Here is a 24511-nt window from a genome sequence, read left to right as displayed (position 1 = left end):
TCACAGGAGGCAGGGGTAGTGCTGGAGTATGGCGATGCTGCAGTCACTGCGGTGGGGTCTGTGCTGGCAGCAATGGGGTCTATGCTGGCGGCGGTGGGGGCTGGAACAGCAGCTGTGGGGGCTGTGATGGCAGTGGTGGGTGCTGTGCTGGCAGCAGTGGGGGCTGTGCTGGCTGCGTGGATCAGTTCAGTGTGGCGAGAGTCACAAATGCTCTGTCAGCAGTGCAGGCTTCAAAGAAATGGCGTACAGATTTGGCGTATGCGCAGATGGAGCTCTTGGTTCAATGACAAGCCGAGAGCTCAGTCTTGACATGCGCCGAATCTGGGTGCCATTATTTGAAGTCAGAGCATCTGAGACACCCACTGCACCACCCTGCTCCACACAGCCGCCCACACAGACAGCCGTCCACACAGACAGCCAGCCAGTCAACCACCCGCACAAATAGACAGGCAGCTGCCCGCAACAAACAGATAGCCAGCTGCCCGCACAGACAGATAGTCAGCCACCCAGACAGACAGACAGCTACTTGGACAGGCAGCCCTTCGCACAGCCAGCCGCTGGCACAGAGAGCCGCCTGCATAGACAGACAGCCACTCGCACACACAGCCCCCACCGAAGCTCACACGACAGCCAGCACAGTGCCCATTCTCCACCTCCTGGTCAGCTACATTCAGATTTTAAGACTCACCCCTCATTTACCTCCTAAATTTTTGGGAAGAAAAGTGCGTCTTATAATCCAAAAAATGCGGTATTTAACTAGTACTGTCAAAGTAATCTCACTATAAATGACAAGAGGTTAACTCACCTTTCTCTGTCCATATCAATTACATCTGAATTATTTTGATCTCACACACTATACTTCTTCTATGCTGTACTATCACACATTATCTGAACAGTTTCTTTAGTGTTTTATTGATTTCTCTATCTCTATAAATGAGCTGTGAGCTCTGACATCATCTCTCTATCCAAATAAGCTACAAAATGGCAGCTGCATTTCCTACCTCTGATTTTATACAAGCTATGAGAGTTCCTCCTTTTTGACTGAGGCTAAGTTCACACTTCAGTTGTTTTGCATCAGTCACAATCCGTAGCCTTTAGGAATTACGGTATCCTGCAAAATATTTTGCAGGAATCCTGTTTTCCCCCATAGGCTTCTATTAGTGACGGATTGTGACTGATGATGCTGCGTTGCATCCGCTGCGTCGCGGTCAGTTGTTTTTTAACTGACCGCTGGGCGGGAGCAACGCAGCATGTAACGTTTTTTGAGCAGCGCGATCCGTAGGATTTTGCTGCGCATGCGCTCTCTGGCTCCCCGCCCCCATAACCAGGATAAACATCGGGTAACCAAGCAATGCGCTTTGGTTAGTTACCCGATATTTACAGTGGTTACGGGTGCACGGAGCCCGCGCTAAGCTGGTATCCAAGATAAATATCGGGTAACCAAGCAAAAAGTGCTTTGCTTTTAGTTACCCGATATTTACCCTGGATACAGTGTGCAAGGAGGCTGACACTTCACCACTCGGCTCCGCATGTACACACGCACTCACACACACACTCACATACATACATACACACACACACACACACACACTCACTCACTCACCTGTCCCCAGGCATGCAGACCGCGACACTGACGTCCTCAGCTCCGCCCCCGAACTCCGCCCCCCCAAACTCCGCCCCCAGCACACAACGGAGTCCGACAAAGAAATTCTTTTCTTTGTCACCGTTGTCATCCGTTGTACAACGCATCAGTCACATGCGTCAAGCAACGCATGTGACTGATGCAAAACTACTGAAGTGTGAACTTAGCCCGAGTTATACTTTGTCTAGCTGATTAAATCTTCTGCAATTTGTAAAATGGCCATTTTTAGGAAAAAAAACCTCCTAAACATTTGACGCAATTACAATTCTCATTGAAATAATCTGCTCATCCCTAATGTCCTAAATAATTTTCAATTTCTACAAGATGCCTACTGCATATGCAATGCTCTTTAATTGACTACAGTATTGTACTTCTGGTGGCAACAGCTTCACTTTTCCAGATACCTCATAGTTCAATGGAATTTTTGTAGGGCATCACATAAACTTTAAATTCATTTGTTGTCCCTAAAGATACATTATGTATTGTGCATATATAATTTTTTTTCATTCTTTTGTCTCCATATTATGTTTCCTTTTTTTATACTTGCAGCTCGTCTGGTATAAATCCTATAAACTGGGTTGTGCCGTATCTTTTTGTCCCAATCAGAAATTATCTTATTTCTTTGTTTGTCACTACTGCCCATCGTAAGTAAATTGTTTTCTTTTATTTTTTTACATTTTACTACTGTATTTATTATAGTTTCCTATTTATGTATTTTAGTTAATTGATTTGATTTGGCAATTGCTAGCGATGTCGTAGTGTGTAAAGCCCGCTTTAGGCCCTGTGCGCACACTGCATTTTTACCCGCTTTTTTTTGCATTTTTGCTGCAGAAATTTCTTGAGAAAATTTTTGTAACCTTTCTGCACACATTCCCAGCAAAACCGATGGAAAAAAAATAGCTGTGCGCACACTGCGTTTTTTTTCTCAAGAACATTCTTTCTGCAGAATTTCTTGAGAAAAACAAGGAGCATGTCAGCTCTTTTCTGCAGATACCTGCGTTTTTTGCCATAGATAATGGTAAAAAACGCAGGGACCAACATATGGAAAAAACAATAAAAAATGCACAAAGCGCTGTAAAAACGCATGCGTTTTTCAGTGCATTATTGGTGCGTTTTTTGAATGCAAGTGCGCTAATCTTTCAGACTCTCAAGGAATTTCTTGAGAAAAGTCCTTTTTCTGGTGCGCACAGGGCCTTATACTGTCTTCTCAAGTCATAGCTAAGATGTGTTTAGCTTAGTAAATCTGCTATTAAAAATAAAGTTTCAGAGTTATAGGCAAAAAAGTAGGTTCTAATACATGGTCTATATAGATGAAGGTCTGTTCCTAAGTCTTAATAAATAGTGATGAGCGGGCACTACCATGCTCGGGTGCTTAATGTTCATAACTAGTGATGAGCGAGCACTACCATGCTCGGGTGTTCAGTACTTATTACTAGTGATGAGCGGGCACTACCATGCTTGGGTGCTTGGTATCGTAACTAGTGATGAGCGAGCACTACGATGCTTGGGTGCTTGGTACTCGTAACTAGTGATGAGCGAAAACTAGATGCTTGGGTGCTCAGTACTCGTAACTAGTGATGAGCGGGCACTACCATGCGCGGGTGCTCAGTACTCGTAACTATTGATGAGCGGGCACTACCATGCTCGGGTGCTCAGTACTTGTAACTAGTGATGAGTGAACACTACCATGCTCGAGTAATTGGTACTCGTAACTAGTGATGAGCGGGCACTACCATGCGCGGGTGCTCAGTACTTGTAACTAGTGATGAGCGGGCACTACCATGCTCGGGTACTCGGTACTCGTAACTAGTGATGAGCGAGTACTACCATGCTTGGGTGCTTGGTGCTCATAACTAGTGATGAGTGAGCACTACCATGCTCGGGTACTCGGTACTCGTAACTAGTGATGAGCGAGTACTACCATGCTTGGGTGCTTGGTGCTCATAACTAGTGATGAGTGAGCACTACCATGCTCGGGTGCTCAGTACTTGTAACTAGTGATGAGTGAGCACTACGATGCTCAGGTCCTCGGTACTCATAACTGGTGATGAGCGGGCACTACGATGCTCGGGTCCTCGGTTCTCGTAACTAGTGATGAGCGGGCACTACCATGTTCGGGTGCTCAGTGCTCATAACTAGTGATGAGCGGGCACTACCATACTTGGGTGCTCGGTATTGGTAACAATCAGTTAATGCTGAGATGGGCGTAACTCACATACCCAAGAATAATGATGGATGTTGATGGGGAACTTGAGCATTTTTCTAGGAAATCTTTTGGAAAAATACTTCAGTTTTCCATTGATATCCATTATGATCGGGTACTCGAATGGTGCCCATCTGAGAATTTACTGCTTGTTATGAGTACCAAGCAACTGAGAATGGTAGTGCTCTCTCATCACTATTCATAAATTATGGGTCTGTGCTGGGATCTGTAAATATAAGGGCTCAGGTTACTGAGTTGTATAAAGAGGTCTATATAGTTGGAGGACTGAACTTGTCTATTCATCGGGATCTAATCTAGGATCTATTTAGATGTGTGGCCTTAACTAGGATCTATATAGATGAAGGATGGCCTGGGATTTGTCTATATAGTTGAAATCCAAATTGGGCTTTTCATAACTGGGAGGTTCTAGTCTAGGTTCTTTATGGATGGAGGTCTGTTATGAAATGTTCATAAATTAGGGTCTGATTTGGGAACTGAATACTTGGTGGATCTTATCCTGAATCAGTTTTTGTCATAATTGTTATGTCTAGGGATCTGTTTTTATTATGGGGTGTGTTCAAGGGGGCAATGGAATGTAGACTATTTGTGATTCTACGCAACATGGGTGTGACGAAGAGCCGGGTGAGTGTCTCATAATATCCACCCGCTCTTCACCAATTTGTCACAATCAGACTACTCTCTAGCGCCCCTATTGTCAGGAGGTCAATTTTGGTACTGCCAGACAATAAGTAAATGAGGCTGCTGAACTACTAATGCCAAATATGGAATGTTTACCAGTATGGGTAATATATATATATATATATATATATATATATATATATCAACGATTGCTGCTAATGGAATATATATGTACCTTGATACCTCTTACTGGTGGCACCCCAATAATTCAACACAACAATAATTTTGCTGCCACCACCGAAACTGACAACCTCCAAAAATGGGGTTCTGACTTTTATGCCCTCAGGTCACCCCCTTCTCCGTGATCTCATTTTATGATATCTTGTAGGCTATGGCAAGCATGTAAACAAGATTAGATAATTCTAGTTTTTCACATATCTTTGTCCCTGGGCCACACAGGTGAAAGATATTAGCGTCATATTTTATGTCTCGGTTTTTCATTCGCATAGATACCAAACACGACGTATCTAGCATGATTTTATTGGCCAATTCCCATTTGTCGGGATACCGTCGATCACCTAGCAAAGCCAAATGGTGTGCTGCATTCAGCGCTCCGCTGTGATTCTGACAATATGCTTTTCATTTTTCTAGCATTAACTTGGCAGCTAAAAACTGTGTTAATAGCTTTTCTACTTAAAAGAACAAAGATGTTTTTGTGTGCACAGATTTGGCTTCAGCTATTCCATCCCCTTGGTCGTAAATACCAAAACTCTCAGGCTGATCAGATAGTGTTGTCATGGCGATCTGTGCTGGGGTGTGGGGTGATATTAGGGACCTTAGAGTTCTAACATGACAATGGGTCATAGTAATGACTATCAACATGATGCAAATAACATATTGTAACTGTGAACACAAGAAGCAAAAAAAACCATATAATACAAACTTAGGCTATGTTCTCTTTGTGGCATAAACAACAACGCTCTAGATTTCTAGTTCTACTAGACATTGGTGCCAGAGCCCACGTGAAGATTAGATACCTTGAAATTTAAGGCTATGTTCAGACGCTGCGTTTTTTACCTGCGTTTTTGGTCCGTTTTTGCTGCAGAAATTTCTTGAGAAATTCTTGTAACCTTTCTGCAGACATTCCCCAGCAAAACCTATGGGGAAAAAAATTAGCTATGCGCACACTGTGTTTTTTTCTTAAGAAAATTCTTTCAGTAGATTTTCTTAAGAAAAAGAATGAGCATCTCACTTCTTTTCTGCAGCTAACTGCGTTATTTCACTCCATTGACTGTAATGTAATCATGAAATAGCGCAGGTATAACGCAGGTAGCAAGTGATGTGCGCTATTCCTGCGTTATACCTGCTTAATGCCTGCGTTATTCCCGTGTTATTTCGCGTTTTCAAGACATAGTGTACTTCCCTGCACTGCGTTTTGCAGGGAAGTGATGTCACTAGGACAGGAAGAGGAAGGAGAAGAGAAAAAAAAAGCGTGGGCTACGCTGTATTTTTACCTTCCAGACGGGTAAACACACAGCAGCGGCCCGGTATTCTCAGGCTGGGGAGAGCGAGGGACAGGGTTAATGCCCCCTCCCCCTCCCACAGCCGAGAATATCAGCCTCAGCTGCCCCGGGACTGTCGCATCCATTATGCGACAGTCCCGGCGTGTTACCGGCTCCTCCAAATGCCGTGATGTTGGGGCAATCCAGGTAATATGGAGTTAACGGCAACTAATAGCTGCCGCTAAGTCCAAGATTAGTGATTGCAGCGTCTATGACACGCCGTCACTAATATGAAAGTGAAAGTAAAGAAACACACACCGAAAAATCCTTTATTTTGAATAAAAGACAAAAAGCCCCTCTTTCTCCACTGTATTAACACCTCCCAGACACAGCTCCGATGTAATTCACAGCGATGTCCCCCGGCGCTTCAAGCCCTGCTCCAGCCGCGTGTGACAGTTCTCCACGGGTCAGTGAGCGAGTGCTGAATGCGGCTCCTGAGCATGGCTGCGGGTAACTACAGGACATTTCTCACGGCCAGTGATGTGAACACATTACCGGCCGCGAGAAGTGCAGTGTGTGGGGGGAAACATCATAAATAAAGCTGGAATATCTATACCTCTATTATCTATCTATGTATCTATTATCTATCTATCTATCCCTCTATCTATCTATCTATCTTTCTATGTAGCTGTGGCACCCCTGAGGATTCCGTCGCCACAGGCCATTGCACCCCATCCAGCGGTGTGATGTCCCATTCTGGGTAAGGAAAAGAGTGAACGCCGGTCCCCAGGCAAATCTACACAACACCCATTGTTAGGTACACTCTGGGACCAGGGATAGTGGCAGCAACCCTCCCATGCTGCATGCTGGGAGGGGCTGTAAGACCCATCCCTGCTCCTATAGGGTACAGCTTAGCAACTGGGGAGGTGGGAGGAGCCACCAGAGTGCAGTCAGAGAAAGGAAGGTCAAGTGTAGGAAGTTGAAGAGAGTGAGGGGAAGGAGGAGGAGTTCTGCAGGAGGCAGACGAGAAGGAGAAGCAGAAGAAAAGCTCTAGTCAGACAGGAGCTAAGAAACGAAAGTGACGCTTCCTGGTGAAGACCCTGGGACTCAGAGGGTCCAGGTGACACCAAGCAGGGAACGAAGGCATTCCAGGCTGGTGAGCTGTGGTGGCCTGTTCCACAGGAACATCGGTGGAGGGATCAAGCTGCAACAGGGGACGGTCCCTAGAAACAGAAGGAGTGAAAAATCATCTCCAACAGTAAAAAACGAGGCCCAGGGAAAGTTGCAAACTTCCCGGGCCACAGCCCACAGCAGAACCTCTAGAAAGGGGGCAAGTAACCGACAGGCGAGCTCCCAGCCTGGAGGCTGTAGTGGAGGCCGAGCAGGTTCATCCTAAAAGAGCTAGGCTTAAGGAGACAGCTGAAGACAGAGACACTTTAGAGAGAAGGGTAACGGCTTTCATTCCAGAAATCACCCAGAAACGGCGGAGGTCCCTGACAGTGGGTTCCAGCCGTCCGAAGGCACCAGTGTGCACCTACCAGGAAGTGTGAGTAAAGATCTTGGAATTGCACCCTCCGGTGTTGTCTCAGTTATTGTCGCCTGCATAGACTTCCATCACACCATAGACTCTCACGAGCACCAACAGTGTCCCCGGGGCACCGCTCAACCTGTGGGGAGCAGTACCACCATTGCTGCCATTCCATCACCCCGGAGGCCTCATACAGCAGCGGCGGCTTAATAGCCGCAAACCACAGGTGGCGTCACGACAAATATAAACTTTATTCACCCCAAGTCACCAGCCATATTAATTGACCCCACCAGGGCCACGGAGCCGGGCCCCGCCACTAGAGATGAGCGAACTGGTCCCGGTTCGGCTCGAGGCCGGTTCGCCGAACGGGGGTCCCGTTCGAGTTCGGTTCGTCGAACGTTCGACGAACCGAACTCGAACATATAGGCTAGAATCGGAGGCAATCACAAACACATAAAAATGCATTATAAATGTACACAAACAGTTAATAAACATTGCCATAACACTTACCGGTCCTCGCGATCCCTTCTGCACTCTGTCTCCTGCCGCTATTCCATCCGATGATCGCTGAATCCTCCCGGTGACCTGCACTGCCAGCAGAGAAGCAGGACCTATCGTGACGTCAAAATAGCCATGTGACCAGTCACGTGGCTATTATCTCATTGGCTACAGACTGGTCACATGACTATGACACGTCATGTAGGACCTGCGAGTGCATCTCTCCGGTACACGGTGCACATATGTGTATCGCCGTGTACCGGCGACATGCTCTAGCACACGGTCGACTCCCCGTTCCGTTAGGGACCGGCTGACACAGCCGGTCATTAACGGAGATCACCGTTGCCATAGCAACGCAGTTAGCGGTGACGTCACCACTAACCGCGGCTCCGAGAGCACCGTTGCTATGGTAACGCGTCTGTCAGCGTTACCGCTAGCAGCCAGCACTGATCACTCACGGAGTGAAGGCTGCACGCTGCTTCCCGATTGTAGTGATGATTGTAGTGAGGATGGAGGTTCCCCAGCCCCAAGTGATGAGCTGGTGAATCTCATCCTCACTACAATCGTCACTACTACTACACTAGCAAGAAAGAAGACAGAAGAGCAGGATCGTGGAGGGCTGACAGGGGGTAATAAAGATGGAGTCTCTAATGTGTCTGTGTATTTATTTCTATTAAAGTATTTTTTCTCTGTGTGGTGTCTTTTTTTTAACCCTTTATTGGAGATTCTTAATGGCCGGGTCAAACGTGCCTGACATTAAGAATCTCTGGCTTAATACTGGCTAGTAAAACAAAGCCAGTATTAACTCTTGATTACCCAACAAGCCACCCGGCTACAGGGCTGTTGGAAGAGTTGGATACAGCGCCAAATGATGGCGCTTCTATGAGAGCGCCATTTTCTGGGATGGCTGCGGACTGCAATTCGCAGCAGAGGCGCCCAGAAACCTCGGGCTAACCTGTGCTGCGGATTCCAATCCCCAGCTGCCTAGTTGTACCCGGCTGGACACAAAAATGGGGCGAAGCCCACGTCATTTGTTTTTTAATTATTTCATGAAATAAGTGAAATAATTAAAAAAAAACAGGCTTCCCTATATTTTTGGTTCCCAGCCGGGTACAAATAGGCAACTGGGGGTTGGAGGCAGCCCGTGGCTGCCAGCTGTACCTGGCTAGCATACAAAAATATGGCGAAGCCCACGTCATTTTTTTGGTGGGCAAAAAACTTCTGCATACAGTCCTGGATGGAGTATGCTGAGCCTTGTAGTTCTGCAGCTGCTGTCTGCTCTTCTCCATACAGACAGACAGCAGCTGCAGAACTACAAGGCTCAGCATACTCCATCCAGGACTGTATGCAGAAGTTTTTTGCCCCCTGAAAAAATTATGTGGGCTTCGCCATATTTTTGTATGCTAGCCAGGTACAGCAGGCAGGTACGGCTGCCCCCAACCCCCAGTTGCCTATTTGTACCCGGCTGGGAACCAAAAATAAAGGGAAGCCCTTTTTTTATTATTTCATGAATTTCATGAAATAATTAGAAAACAAATGACGTAGGCTTTGCCCCATTTTTGTGTCCAGCCAGGTACAACTAGGCAGCTGGGGATTGGAATCCGCACCACAGGTTGGCCTGAGCTTTCTGGGCCCCACTGCTGCGAATTGCAGTCTGCAGCCACCTCAGAAAATGGCATTTTCATAGAAGCGCCATCTTCTGGCGCTGTATCCAACTCTTCCAGCACCTGCCTGCTATACCTGGCTAGCATACAAAAATATGGCGAAGCTCACGTCCTTTTTTTGTAGTTTTTTGGCAAAAAAAATAAAAAATGCAATGAATCTGCACTCACTCTCCCCGGGTCCACAGCAGCAGAGTCCATGTCGTAATGGTTGCTACCAAAGCTGCAATGCCCTGCTCATGAGGTAAGGGCATGCCTAATCAGGAGAACTACTGTAGAGGAAGCTCTGCTCACTTGTATATAGGTGCTCAGAGGTAATAATAGATAAAATTAGTGAGTAACCTCGGCACTCTAAATCTCCCAGACTAAGTTAGTAAGTCACAATGGATAGTAATGCAAAATCACTCTTTATTGGTCCGTATTAAGAAATTTTTTTTTTCATAAGCATATATGTTTTTGTCCAAAACAAGTTACAAATGACGTTTCGGCCTGAGCCTTCGTCAGATTGGACTTATCTGCATGTAATCATGAAAAATGACAATAATCAGTATCACATAAGAGTGAGAGAACAATAACATAAACTCGAACAATGTAGAGGTACAATTGGGATGCAGCAAAAAAATTGCAACACAGCAAGAAATGAAACACGTGATACAAATGTCATGGAGTGGAGCACCCTTTGGTGCCTTTCATGTGGCACTAAGGGGTGCTTAGCTTTGTATTTTGCCAAAAAAATGAAAAAAAAAATGACGTAGGGTTCCCCCTAGTTTTGTAGCCAGCTAGGGTAAAGCAGACGGCTGCAGCCTGCAGACCACAGCTGGCAACCTCACCTTGGCTGGTAATCCAAAACTGAGGGCACCCCACGCTGTTATTTTAAATTAAATAAATAATTTAAAAAAAAAAAAACGTAGGGGTCCCCCAAAATTGGATCACCAGCCAAGGTAAAGCAGACAGCTGGGGCCTGATATTCTCAGACTAGGGAGGTGCATGGTTATTGGACTCTCCCAAGCCTAAAAATAGCAGGCCGCAGCCGCCCCAGAAGTGGCGCATCCATTAGATGCGCCAATCCTGGTGCTTCGCCCCAGCTCATCCCGCGCCCTGGTGCGGTGGCAAACGGGGTAATATATGGGGTTAATACCAGATGTGTAATGTCACCTGGCATCAAGCCCTGGGGTTGGTGAGGTCAGGCGTCTATCAGATACCCGACATCACCAACCCAGTCAGTAATAAAAAAAAATAGACGACAAACACATTTTTATTTGAAAAAACACTCCCCAAAACATTCCCTCTTTAACCAATTTATTAGAATGAAAAACAAATCCAGGTCTGCTGTAATCCAAGGGGTTGCCATGACGATCCACACTCTCCCAGTCAATGAAGAGCAGGATGTTCCCCATTGGCTGGGAGAGCAGTGCAGTGACCTGAGCTAACATCAATGGGTCAGCCCAGGTCACTGCAGGGGATGACAAGTGCTGCTGTCAGCGAGGTACATTACCTGCGCTGATCTCCAGCACTGCCGACATCCCCTGTCACTGAGTTCAGTGACCGGCGCCTTCACATCAAGTATCGCGAGAGGTCCGTGACGTCACCGCTAGTCAGTCTCGGGTCGGAAGCGAGAGGTGATGTGACAAGCGGCGGCCATGGAGGACAGTGACAGCGCTGAGGTCGGGATGGCAGGACTTCATCACCGCAGGTAAGCCGAGCGGGGGGGGGGATGTGTGTGTGTGTATGTATGTGTACGTGTGTGTGTGTATATGTGTTCATGCCGCGGGCAGGAGGGGGCGGAGCGAGCTGAGCGGGAAGTGTGGGCTTCCTGCACGTAACTAAGATAAACATCGGGTTACTAACCAAAGCGCTTTGCTTGGATACCCGATGTTTATCTTGGTTACCAGCTTGTGGCAGGCTGCCAGCGATGGCTCATGCACACTGTAGCTGTAAAAAGCCCTGCTTTTTGCTGCTAGAACCGTTCTCGAACGTATCTAGAACTATCGAGCTTTTGCAAAAAGCTCGAGTTCTAGTTCGATCTCGAACAGCCCCAAAAATCACTCGAGCTTAGAACTGGAGAACCTCGAACCACGAACCGAGCTCAACTCTACCCGCCACCACTGACGACCCCCGGACTAGTCCGGTCCGGCACCGGGTGTCCCATAGCCCTGGGGTGGGTGAGTCAAATTTGGCGTTACGAACAGGATTTCGTGCCCGGTCCCACCGGGTACTGTGCCCCCTTTGTTTATATGTACCGGGCCACGGAACTGGAATGTGGTCCCCGGTGAATGTGTAATGTGTCCTGTGTTAACCAGGCCACTGGACTTAGTGGCTGGTCTTGTCCTTGCCCTTTTAGTTTAATAAGTTGAACAAACTGCCAGGCTACTGGACTTGTTGTAGTCAGAAATGTAAATAGTTGCACCTGTTGTGCCCCCTACCAGAATTATGGAGGAAGTGCCAAACCGTGCAATGGACTGGAAGTGCACATTTAGAGTTTCTTTATAAGAAAGTTTTGCAACGTTAAAGTGACTGTGCCTCCCATAAAGGGAAGAAAAGTTTTATTGTTTTATGTTATGCATAACAAAAATTTTGCAATTCCTTCCACATTTTCTGTTGTTTTTCAGCCCGAGGACGTGCTGAGATTCGCTGTGGGGGAGTGTGGCGCCCCTGAGGCTTCCGTCGCCACAGGCCATTGCACCCCATCCAGCGGTGTGATGTCCCATTCTGGGTAAGGAAAGGAGTGAACGCCGGTCCCCAAGCAAATCTACACAACACCCATTGTTAGGTACACACTGGGACCAGGGATAGTGGCAGCAACCCTCCCATGCTGCATGCTGGGAGGGGCTGTAAGACCCATCCCTGCTCCTATAGGGTACAGCTTAGCAACTGGGGAGGTGGGAGGAGCCACCAGAGTGCAGTCAGAGAAAGGAAGGTCAAGTGTAGGAAGTTGAAGAGAGTGAGGGGAAGGAGGAGGAGGTCTGCAGGAGGCAGACGAGAAGGAGAAGCAGAAGAAAAGCTCTAGTCAGACAGGAGCTAAGAAACGAAAGTGACGCTTCCTGGTGAAGACCCTGGGACTCAGAGGGTCCAGGTGACACCAAGCAGGGAACGAAGGGATTCCAGGGCCACGGATAGCTGGTGAGCTGTGGTGGCCTGTTCCACAGGAACATCGGTGGAGGGATCAAGCTGCAACAGGGGACGGTCCCTAGAAACAGAAGGAGTGAAAAATCATCTCCAACAGTAAAAACCGAGGCCCAGGGAAAGTTGCAAACTCCCCGGGCCACAGCCCACAGCAGAACCTCTAGAAAGGGGGCAAGTAACCGACAGGTGAGCTCCCAGCCTGGAGGCTGTAGTGGAGGCCGAGCAGGTTCATCCTAAAAGAGCTAGGCTTAAGGAGACAGCTGAAGACAGAGACACTTTAGAGAGAAGGGTACCGGCTTTCATTCCAGAAATCACCCAGAAACGGCGGAGGTCCCTGACAGTGGGTTCCAGCCGTCTGAAGGCACCAGTGTGCACCTACCAGGAAGTGTGAGTAAAGATCTTGTAATTGCACCCTCCGTTGTTGTCTCAGTTATTGTCGGCTGCATAGACTTCCATTACACCATAGACTCTCACGAGCACCAACAGTGTCCCCGGGACACCGCTCCACCTGTGGGGAGCAGTACCACCATTGCTGCCATTCCATTACCCCGGAGGCCTCATACAGCAGCGGCGGCTTAATAGCCGCAAACCACAGGTGGCGTCACGACAAATATAAACTTTATTCACCCCAAGTCACCAGCCATATTAATTGACCCCACCAGGGCCACGGAACCGGGCCCCGCCACCACTGCCGACCCCCGGACTAGTCCGGTCCGGCACCGGGTGTCCCATAGCCCTGGGGTGGGTGAGTCATAGCTATCTATCTATCTATGTATCTATCTATCTATCTATCCCTCTATTATCTATCTATCTATCCCTCTATCTATCTATTATCTATCTATCTATCTATCTATCTATCCCTCTATCTATCTATCTATCTATCTATCTATCTATCTATCTATCTATCCCTCTATCTATCTATCCCTCTATCTATCTATATATCTATCTATCTATCCATCCCTCTATCTATCTATCTATCTATCTATCTATCTATCTATCCCTCTATCTATCTATCTATCCATCTATCTATCTATCTATCTATCTATCTATCTATCTATCTATCTCTTATTTATCTATCTATTCCTCTATCTATCTATATCATCTATCTATCTATACCCCTAAATATCTATCTATTATCTATCTATATCTATCTATTATCTATCTTTCTATATTATCTATCCTTCTGTCGATCTATCATCTATCTATCTATCTATCTATCTATCTATCTATCTATATCTATCTATCTATCCTTCTATCTATCTATCTATCTATCTATCTATCTATCTATCTATCTACCCCTCTATCTATCTATCTATCTATCTATCTATCTATCTATCTATCCATCTATCTTATCTATCTATCTATACCCCTAAATATCTATCTATTATCTATCTATACCCCTAAATATCTATTATCTATCTATCCCTCTATCTATTATCTATATCTCTCCCTCTATACTCTATCTTTTCCCCTAAATATCTATATCTATCTATCTATCATATATCTATCTCTGTATTATTTTTTTTTTTTTTATTTTCAATGTGCTTTATTGCTGTAAAGGCATTAAAAAACGCAGGGACCAACATGAAAGAAAACGCACCAAAAACGCACCTGCGTTATTGGTGCGTTTTTTAACGCAGGTGCGCTAATCCTTCACTCTCAAGAAATTTCTTAAGAAATTTCTTAAGAAAAATCATTTTTTTAGTGTGAACATAGCCTAAAGGTGTTGTGCCACAAACATATATAATGCACCCACTGGTCAACTGTGTGAGTACTACACATCTGACCTCTGGGGTATCCACTAACCCCAAGCATACTGTAGATGAACCCAAAGTCTTCTGTGTGAATGGAGCAGGTGTGAGCATGTGCGACAGCACCACTAAAAACTCCTATTATGGAGCAATGATTGCACATGCTCACTACAATTTTACTCACACTGGAGACATCGGAAACTTGGGGACACTGTTCTTATGATTTTTGGGGGCCACCAGCAGTTAGGCCTGTTAAAATTATACATTTATTAACTTGCTATGTTATTTATGTGATAATTTTTTAAAGATGCCAAATATTGAATGTGGAATATTGAGCAAAATATGATACTAATTATATCCATTTTTTATGACAGTGGAAATGTAAAAAAGTATATCAATGTCCCATATGAAGCCGGAGACGTGTGTGCCCAATGTGAAAAGGATTGTGTTAATGGACTGTGCGGTAAGATTTTCTTCCTAAAAGTTCATGTTTTCACAACTTAGGAGCCTGAAACTTTTGTGAAACCAGAGGTCTCATTGACTTATATGAATTTGTATTGAAATATACTTCAGAAACACCAGAAAGTCCGTAATAAATCAGCTTGTGTACAGAGATTTATAACTCATGAATAAGAGGCCCTCAATCATATCCTATCTTCAACCTTTCCATGTGCAACACTTTTTGTTAGACTCAGCATGCTATACTACACTTAAGGCCCTCTTCCCACATTCATGCTTCCAGTACGTATAGTGTCCATTTCCACACATAACAGAGACATGGACACAGGTAGACCCATTAAATTCAGTGTTTTTTTTTCCACACAGTTCGTGTTTTATCATGGAACGTGTGTCCATGTGGAGTACACTTGTGTCTGTGTGCTCCACATGTCCGTTTTTGATTGACAGCTGTGAGACTGTGACCGGGGTTGTCTATGACGGCCGGTACGTCTCGACCCGGTTGTGCTCCCTCCATGTATAGAAAGCAACTCCACTCCAGGGTTAATGCTGTTTCCCTGCAGGCTGAAAGGAGGGTTAAAAGGAAACAGAAAGATGGGCGTGGGCCCCCTAGTGTGAGGGAGTGAACACAACTCCCTGAGTTTCTGCCAAAGAAAACACATGTGAGCCATTTCTGGAATCTGGCTTGTTGGTCCAGGAGGAAGACATTCCGGAACGTGTTGTGTGCTGTTTTGGACTTTGTGCAATAAACCGTGTGCTGTGACCATTGGTGCCTGGATCCCGTGTCTTCTGCCGCGCAGCCGACCACACTACCTCACAGATGGTGGAGAACGCGGGCATGCCAGCCCGGTGAGGTGTAGCATCCATCCCTGGTGACCCAGTAGCGCATGTCCTGGATTCGAGCGGCTATACTACAGCCCAAACCCGGCGACGCCATGGAGGACATTCTAAAGCAGCTGGCTCAGGCTAATGCACAGCAACAACAGACCAATGCACACCTGCTCCGGTCGTTGGATCGTCAGCAGCAACAGCACCAGCACTCCTTGCAGTTGCAGGAACAAAGGCACCAAGAACAGATGGTTCTCCTGGCCAAGTCGATCCGTGCCGGACTGGCAGCAACAACCCCGGGACCAGGTGACAACGGCAGCGTCCGGAAAGCGGTGAGACAAGCGTTGCAAAAGATGACCCCGGGGGATGATGTGGAAGCGTTCCTGGCGGTGTTTGAGCGGGTGGCCGAGCGGGAGAAGCTGCCGACCCCCCAGTGGGCTGAGGTATTGTCGCCATATCTGACGGGAGAGCCCCAAAAAGCGTACCTGGACCTCTGTACCGAGGACGCCATATAATATGAGACCCTGAAAGCCGAAATACTTGCTCGGTTGGGGGTGATTACCTATTTACGGGCTCAACGGGTAAATCAGTGGTTCTATGAGGAAGTCAAACCCGTACGCTGCCAGGCCTATGACTTGTTGCATCGGGTAAAGAAGTGGTTGCAGCCTGACACTCTGAGCCCTGCGCAAATGGTGGAGAGGGTAGTGGTTGATCGCTTTGTGCGCACTTTACCGTCACCATTCAACGGTGGGTAGGACAGGGCGACCCAAGTACCCTGGACCAATTAGTGTGCCTGGTGGAGCGGCATGTGGCTACGCAGGACTTGATACGGGACACTGAGACTTTGCGTGCCGCCCGTCGGTCCGGCCCCTCCAAGCCTCGGGCCAAGGACCCACCGCTGACACCAGTGCGGGAGTCCGCTACCGTCCCATCTGAGGCCGCGCCCGCCGTCCCTGAGGTCTGGAAGGCTATGTACCCTAAACGACAACTCATCAAGGGGGTTTCCTTCCCTATTAGATGTTGGCGGTGCCAGCGGGTGGGACATATGGAAGCCCAGTGTCCACTCACCACGGAGCCCATGGATTGTGGGGTTACCCGGCGGGGTTCAATGTATGCTCAGGCGGTGTGTACCGCGGACCTTGTCTCCCCGGAGACTGAGCCCCACTTGTGCCAAATACAGGTGAATGGATGTCCGGTTACAGGCTTGTTGGATTCCGGAAGCTTAGTGACCCTTGTGCAATCAACCCTAATGGCTGAAGTAAAGGCCACAGGACGTACAGTGGGGGTGGTTTGCATACATGGGGACCGCCGAGATTATCCCACGGGGGTTGTCACCATCACAGCACCCTGCGGTAAGGTGCAACATGAGGTGGGACTTATGAACACTCTTCCCTATGACGTGATCCTAGGAAGGGATCTGCCGTATTTTTGGACTCTATGGAAGGGGCCTCCTAAGTCCCCTCAGGTATTGGACAGTCCGGGACCTGAGCCCGACAATCCCGAATCCCGGACGCCTGCCGGAGGGGTCCCCATGATAGGGACAGAATGTGAACCCGATAGGTCACCCCTAGAGGTATTGGCAGGAGAGGCTGAGATGGTCGAGCCCATCCCGGAGTTGGAGGCGTCCCCGGATACGTTTGGGACAGCCCAACTCCAGGACCCTACATTAATACATGCCCGGAGTCGGGTGACAGTGGATGACGGGGTGGCACAGCTGCCCGGTGCCCAGGTAAGGTATCCCCATTTCGCTCTTAGCAGGATTTACTCTACCGGGTAGATGAAATACGGGGCGTGGGGGTAGAGCAGTTGGTGGTGCCCCAGCCGTATCGCCGGCGGGTCCTCGACTTGGCTCATAAACACCTTATGAGTGGCCACCTAGGGGTCAAGAAAATGCAGGAGCGAATATTGCAAAGGTTCTATTAGCCCGGGGTCTTTTGGGAGGTAAAACAGTTCTGCGAAACCTGCCCGGAGTGTCAGCTTACCGCACCCCTGGCCCACTTTCGCAGTCTGTTGGTACCGTTACCCATTATAGAAGTCCCTTTTGAACGGATAGGGATGGATCTGGTGGGGCCCCTCGTAAAGTCCGCTCGAGGGCACCAACACATCCTAGTGATTGTTGACTATGCCACCCGGTATCCAGAGGCGATACCTCACAGACATACTGCAGCGAAGCTTATAGCTCGGGAGTTGTTTGCTGTGTTCTGCCGGGTGGGGTTGCCCAAGGAGATCCTTATGGATCAGGGGACCCCATTCATGTCTAAAGTGACCAAAGAGCTATGCCGGCTACTCCAGATCAAGCAGTTGCGTACGTCTGTGTATCATCCTCAAACGGACGGTTTAGTGGAGCGATTCAATAAAACCCTGAAAACCATGCTCAAAAGGGTGATTTCCAAAGACTGGAAAGACTGGGATATGATGCTTCCCTATTTGATGTTTGCCATCCGAGAGGTGCCATAGGCATCCACGGAGTTTTTGCCTTTTGAGTTGTTATACGGGCGACATCCCCGGGGATTGTTGGACCTGGCAAAGGAAACATGGGAGCAGGAGCCCACCCCCCATAAAAGTGTGATTGAACACATTTTAGGAATGCAGAACGGCATAAGCACGGTCATGCCAAATGTGAAGGAGCATTTACAGGAGGCTCAGGCCGCGCAAAGCGGCCGCTACAATAGACAAGCCACCGTGTGGACCTTTAACCCCGGGGATCGGGTGTTGGTATTGGTCCCCACGGCAGAGAGTAAATTCCTGGCTTAGTGGCAAGGCCCCTACGAGATAAAGGAAAGAATCGGGGTGGTCAACTATAAGGTATTGCAGCCCGGTAGGCGGAAACCTGAACAAATATACCATGTCAACCTGTTAAAACCTTGGCAGGAACGGGAAAGCCTGATGGTTGATTTTTCCCCATCTCCCTCCTCTTCGGGTCGTTCAAACCCGGCTCCAGCGACCTCCGGAGAGGACGAACCGGAAGTAAGGATTGGAGAAGCCCTCACCAAGCAACAGAGGCGAGAGGCCAGATGGCTGGTTCATCAGAACCCCGATGTCTTCTTCAAGCTGCCTGGTAGGACCAGTCTGATACGACATGACATTGTCACCGAGCCTCACCTGAAGGTACACCTGAAGCCATGCCGGGTGCCGGAGGCTCGAAGACAAGCCATATCAGAGGAAGTGAAGACAATGCTACGCCTGGGGGTCATCGAAAAATCCCGGAGTGAATGGGCTAGTCCCATTGTCCTAATACCGAAACCCGATGGCTCCTTAAGGTTCTGCAATGACTTTAGGAGATTGAACGAAATATCCAAGTTCGATCTCTACCCCATGCCCCGGGTGGATGAGCTGATTGATAGGCTGGGACAGGCGCGATATTTCACCACGCTCGACCTGACCAAGGGGTACTGGCAGGTGCCACTGACGGAGTCTGCCAAGGAGAAAACCGCTTTTGTTACGCCGGAGGGTCTCTTCCACTATGTTGTCTTGCCTTTTGGGTTACATGGCGCTCCGGCCACGTTCCAGAGGTTGATGGACTTGGTGCTGGAACCCCACCAGGCATATGCATCAGCGTACCTTGATGACATCATTATTTACAGCTCCGAGTGGCAGACCCACTTGGAACAGGTACAAGCGGTGGTGAACGCGCTCCGAACAGCCGGATTGACAGCCAATCCCAAGAAATGTGCGTTGGGGCTCACGGAAGCCCGCTACTTGGGCTACGTAATAGGCCAAGGAGTGATTAAGCCCCAAATTAACAAAGTTGAGGCGATCCAGAAGTGGCCTAGACCCCTGACCATGAAGCAGGTTAGGGCCTTCCTGGGTATCGTGGGGTACTACAGGAGGTTTGTAAAAGATTTTGCGGGACTCTCAGCCCCCTTGACGGACCTTCTCAAAGGCAAGAAGTCAGTCATGGTGCGCTGGGCTCCGCAGGCCGAGGACTCCTTCCGGGCACTGAAGGGGGTCCTGTGCGGACAGCCCGTTCTTGTCAACCCTGATTTCCGGAAGGAGTTCGTAGTACGGACTGACGCCTCTGAGGTTGGCCTGGGGGCAGTGCTGTCTCAGGTGGTTCAGGGTGAGGAACACCTAGTCACCTTCTTAAGTAGGAAGCTCACGCCTCCCGAGCGGAATTATAGCATAGTGGAGAAGGAGTGCCTGGCGATCAAGTGGGCCTTGGAGTCCCTACGCTATTACCTTCTTGGACGGCAGTTTCGCTTGGTGACTGATCACTCTCCGCTGGTCTGGATGAGGTCCGCCAAGGAACGGAATGCCCGGGTTACCCGGTGGTTCCTTTCTCTACAGAACTTCTGGTTTACGGATGAACACCGGGCCGGTAGGTTGCAGGGCAATGCCGATGCCTTGTCCCGCGGCCCGTGTTTGATGGCGGGAGTTCAACCCCGCACGCTTGAACTGAGGGGGGGGATATGTGAGACTGTGACCGGGGTTGTCTATGACGGCCGGTACGTCTCGCCCCGGTTGTGCTCCCTCCATGTATAGAAAGCAACTCCACTCCAGGGTTAATGCTGTTTCCCTGCAGGCTGAAAGGAGGGTTAAAAGGAAACAGGAAGATGGGCGTGGGCCCCTTAGTGTGAGGGAGTGAACACAACTCCCTGAGTTTCTGCCAAAGAAACACATGTGAGCCATTTCTGGAACCTGGCTTGTTGGTCCAGGAGGAGGACATTCCGGAACGTGTTGTGTGCTGTTTTGGACTTTGTTTGTGCAATAAACCGTGTGCTGTGACCATTGGTGCCTGGATCCCGTGTCTTCTGCCGCGCAGCCGACCACGCTACCTCACACAGCATACTGTAGATGTAACACGGACTTCACATTGATGTGATCCGTGTGACATCAGTGACACGTACCGGACAACACCTCACTGAAATTAGATGGATTTTTATATTTACCTGTTTCTGGCACTGCTGTTGCTTCTAGGTCCTGCTCATTGTGCCTCATGAATATTCACTGCACTGCCTGCGGATCTGGAAGCCAGTGTCACAGCAGTGCCACAGACAGGTAATTATACAAGTTCATGCTGTTGGTGTGCTATCTGGATGTCATATGGATAGCACACGGACAGCACACTGAGGACACACATACTGATACACAGATGGCCCACGGAACTCCACAATGGACCATGCATAACATTTGTTTTTTTGCATGGATATGTGAAGGGGTCCTAACAGACAGCAATCTCAGAGCATTTTTATGAGTGACCAGGATATTTTTTAAAAAGTTCTGACAAAATGAGGGTTCTCAGAAGAGATACTGCAAAGAGTAGCTTCCAGTAAACAGTCTAAGATAAAAATATTCCCTTCCTCTTTGTTTTAGAGCCTGTGCAATGTTTTTATACTTAGGGGCACTTTGTACACTACGACATCGCTTTGTCGAAAGTGACGCACTTCCGGCGTCGCACTCGACATCGTAGTGTGTAAATCCTAGATGATACGATTAACGAGCGCAAAATCGTCGTAATCATATCATCGGTGTAGTGTCTGGGAATTCCATAATTATGCGACTGCGACAGGTCCGATGTTGTTCCTCATTCCTGCGGCAGCACAGATCGCTGTGTGTGAAGCCACAGGAGCGAGGAACATCTCCTACCTGCGTCCTGCAGCTCACGCCGGCTATGTGGAAGGAAGGAGGTGGGTGGGATGTTTACGTCCCGCTCATCTCCGCCCCTCCGCTTCCATTGGTCGCCTACATCGCTATGACGCCGCACGACCTGCCCCCTTAATAAGGAGGCGGGTCACCGGCCAGATCAATGTCGCAAGGCAGGTGAGTCCATGTGAAGCTGCCGTAGCGATAATGTTCGCTATCAAGATATCAAGATATCGCTGCTGCGACGGGGGCGGGGATTATCGTGCTCGGCATCGCAAGCATCGGCTTGTGATGTCGTTGTGTGCAAAGTGCCCCTTAGTGTTAGATATCACAGCAGGGAATGGGAGAGGACTTGTTGGGCAAATCCAGCATATATTACTGAGAGAAACTCTCCTACAAGTCTGAAACTAGTAGCATAATGTCATGACTACTCCTACTGGTGTGTCTGAATGCAGTGAGTGACAATTCAGCCATCCAATATTGAAAAGGGGTGTTCTGAGCTATCAGTATGGTAATGGACAGTTTAGCCATGTAATTGGAGGCAGCACCATGCTGAGTTGTCAGTGTGGTGATAGACCATTCAGCCACCTAATCGGAGGCAGGAGCATATCAGTAGGGTGATCAAATATTCAGCCGTCCAATCAGGGTTGGGGTGTGCAAGGTTTCCTCCATTTGTTTCCTGTTTAGAGTGATTACCTTGCTATTTAGCTGCTTCTATGTCTTTAATTGCTGTCACTTGTAGCTTTAGCTCGGTGGTGTCTGCATGTCTGTTGTTCCTGTGCTCATTATGATCTATTGTTTACCTGACCTTGGACCTTCTGACAAATTATTTGCCTGCTACCCTGTTTCCCCAAAAATAAGACACTGTCTTATATTATTTTTTTGCCCTGAAAAAGCACTAGGTCTTATTTTCAGGGGGTGTCTTATTCTCGAGGAGACATGGTTGGAGGTAAGTTTACCCCAAACAAAAAGCAGACTCCCCCTTCCCAGGATCGTCATACTTACCTGCCCCGGGCATCTGTTTGGCTCTCAGATCTCCCTGTGATCTCCCAGCAGGTGTGCTGCACGCCTCCCCTGCGTCTGCCTGACACTCGCATAGATCACATCACACACTCATACTCATATAGACACACACACATCAGGTTCCACATCATTCCTCCCTGTGATATCCCAGCAGCTGTGCTCCCCTGCGTCTGGCCGACACTGCCACATCAGAATACACAGACACACATCCGATCGCATACACTCATGAAATTGCACATACTGGTACAATCGCACACACACACTCACAACATCCAGAGATACCACGTGCTTCTGGCCATGTGATCCTCCGGCAGGTCCTGGAAGCTCACTGCACAGTGTAGCATAGATAGAAGATAGATAGATAGATAATGGATAGTTAGATAGATAGATAGATAGATAGATAGATAGAGGGATAGATGGATAATAGATAGATAGATAGATAGATAGATAGATAGAGGGATAGATAGAGGGATAGATAGAGGGATAGATAGAAGGATAAATTGATAGATAGATAGTGGGATAGCTAGATAGAAGGATAGACTGATAGATAGAGAGATAGATAGATAGAGGGATAGATAGATAGAGGGATAGATAGAGAGATAGATAGATAGATAGATAGATAGATAGATAGATAGATAATGAATAGATAGAGGAATGGATAGATAGATAGATAGATGGATAGATAGATAATGAATAGATAGAGGGATAGATAGATAGAAGGAAAGATTGATAGATAGATAATGAATAGATAGAGGGATGGATAGATAGAAGATGGATGGATAGATAGATAGATAATGAATAGATAGAGGGATAGATAGATGGATAGAGGAATAGACAGAGGGATAGATAGAAGATAGATAGATAGAGAGATAGATAGATTTTGAAAAATACAATTGGAATCATATACTGATGGTGCTTATTTAGATCAATACTTCTAGCTAATAAAGTCCTGTGATCACAGCAGCATCAGCACTGATTGAAGTAGGCAGTATCTCTCTTTTACTGTAGTGTGAGGAGAAAGGGAGGAGGAGAGGCAAGTGTTAGTGAATTAAGAGAGGTTTACAGCACAACAAATAAGTGTTGTGTGGGGAGTAGTGTTGAATGAGTAGTTAACTATTCGTACTCACTATGCTGTTAGCGAGTACGGTCCGCTACTCGCATATTCATTATGAGTACCAGACGCAATGTAAGTCAATGGAAAATACTCGCTAATTAGTGAGTAACCCGAAAGCCGTACTTTTCGTGCTAGTAGCGATTAGTACGGCTTTCGGGTTACTCGCTACTTAGCGAGTATTTCCCATTGACTTACATTGCACCCGCTACTTGTAAAGAATATCCGAGTAACGGACAGTACACGCTAACAGCATAGTGAGTACGAATAGTTAACTACTTGCTCAACACTAGTGAAAAGTATACCTGAAGATCACTGTTGGTTTCACTGGAAGTCTATATTACTGGAAAAAATACTTTTCCATGCATTGCAGTAACGTTTTCTATGATTTATTTCAGTGAATCCCTGTGAACACGACGACGACTATGATGAATGTCCAACTTACAAGGAACACTGTGACTCCAGTGAGGAAGGAATTGATGAGGAGTATCAGATTAAGAATATTTGTAAAGAGACTTGTAATTGTGACGCAGAGATTCGTTAATCATTTTAATATCAGGCAGATCAACTAATGTATCATTTACCAATTAATGAAGGTTTGCAGACCATATTTCCTTGTATTTCTATGGGACACAGTAAAATTTGAATAGAAAATAAAACTTTTTGTGCATCATTGATTTTTAATTAGATTTTATTGTCCTCATCAAGAGTAACCTTTGCATTTCCATTTAGTGACATCTATCTATCTATCTATCTATCTATCTATCTATCTATCCCTATATCTATCTATCTATCTATCTATCTATCTATCTATCTATCTATCTATCTATCTATCTATCTATCTATCTATCTATCTATCTATCTATCTATCCCTCTATCTATCTATCTATCTATCTATCTATCTATCCCTCTATCTATCTATCTATCTATCTATCTATCTATCTATCTATCTATCCCTCTATC

General features: G+C 47.2%; 1 protein-coding gene across 1 annotated transcript in view; it reads left to right on the top strand.

Annotated features, from left to right (window-relative positions):
* The window catches only part of LOC142295736 (serotriflin-like), a 70403-nt gene extending 46311 nt beyond the window's left edge, over positions 1-24092 (top strand). The window contains exons 5-7 of the mRNA XM_075338828.1: positions 2192-2286; positions 14922-15010; positions 23947-24092. Of these exons, the coding sequence (XP_075194943.1) occupies positions 2192-2286; positions 14922-15010; positions 23947-24092 (330 nt within the window). The remainder of the gene's footprint in view (positions 1-2191; positions 2287-14921; positions 15011-23946) is intronic.
* The last annotated feature ends 419 nt before the right edge of the window (positions 24093-24511 follow it).

Source organism: Anomaloglossus baeobatrachus, chromosome 3 (genome assembly GCF_048569485.1).
Source record: "Anomaloglossus baeobatrachus isolate aAnoBae1 chromosome 3, aAnoBae1.hap1, whole genome shotgun sequence".
In the NCBI taxonomy this organism is placed as follows: domain Eukaryota; kingdom Metazoa; phylum Chordata; class Amphibia; order Anura; family Aromobatidae; genus Anomaloglossus; species Anomaloglossus baeobatrachus.
This window is presented reverse-complemented; position numbering and strand designations above follow the sequence as displayed.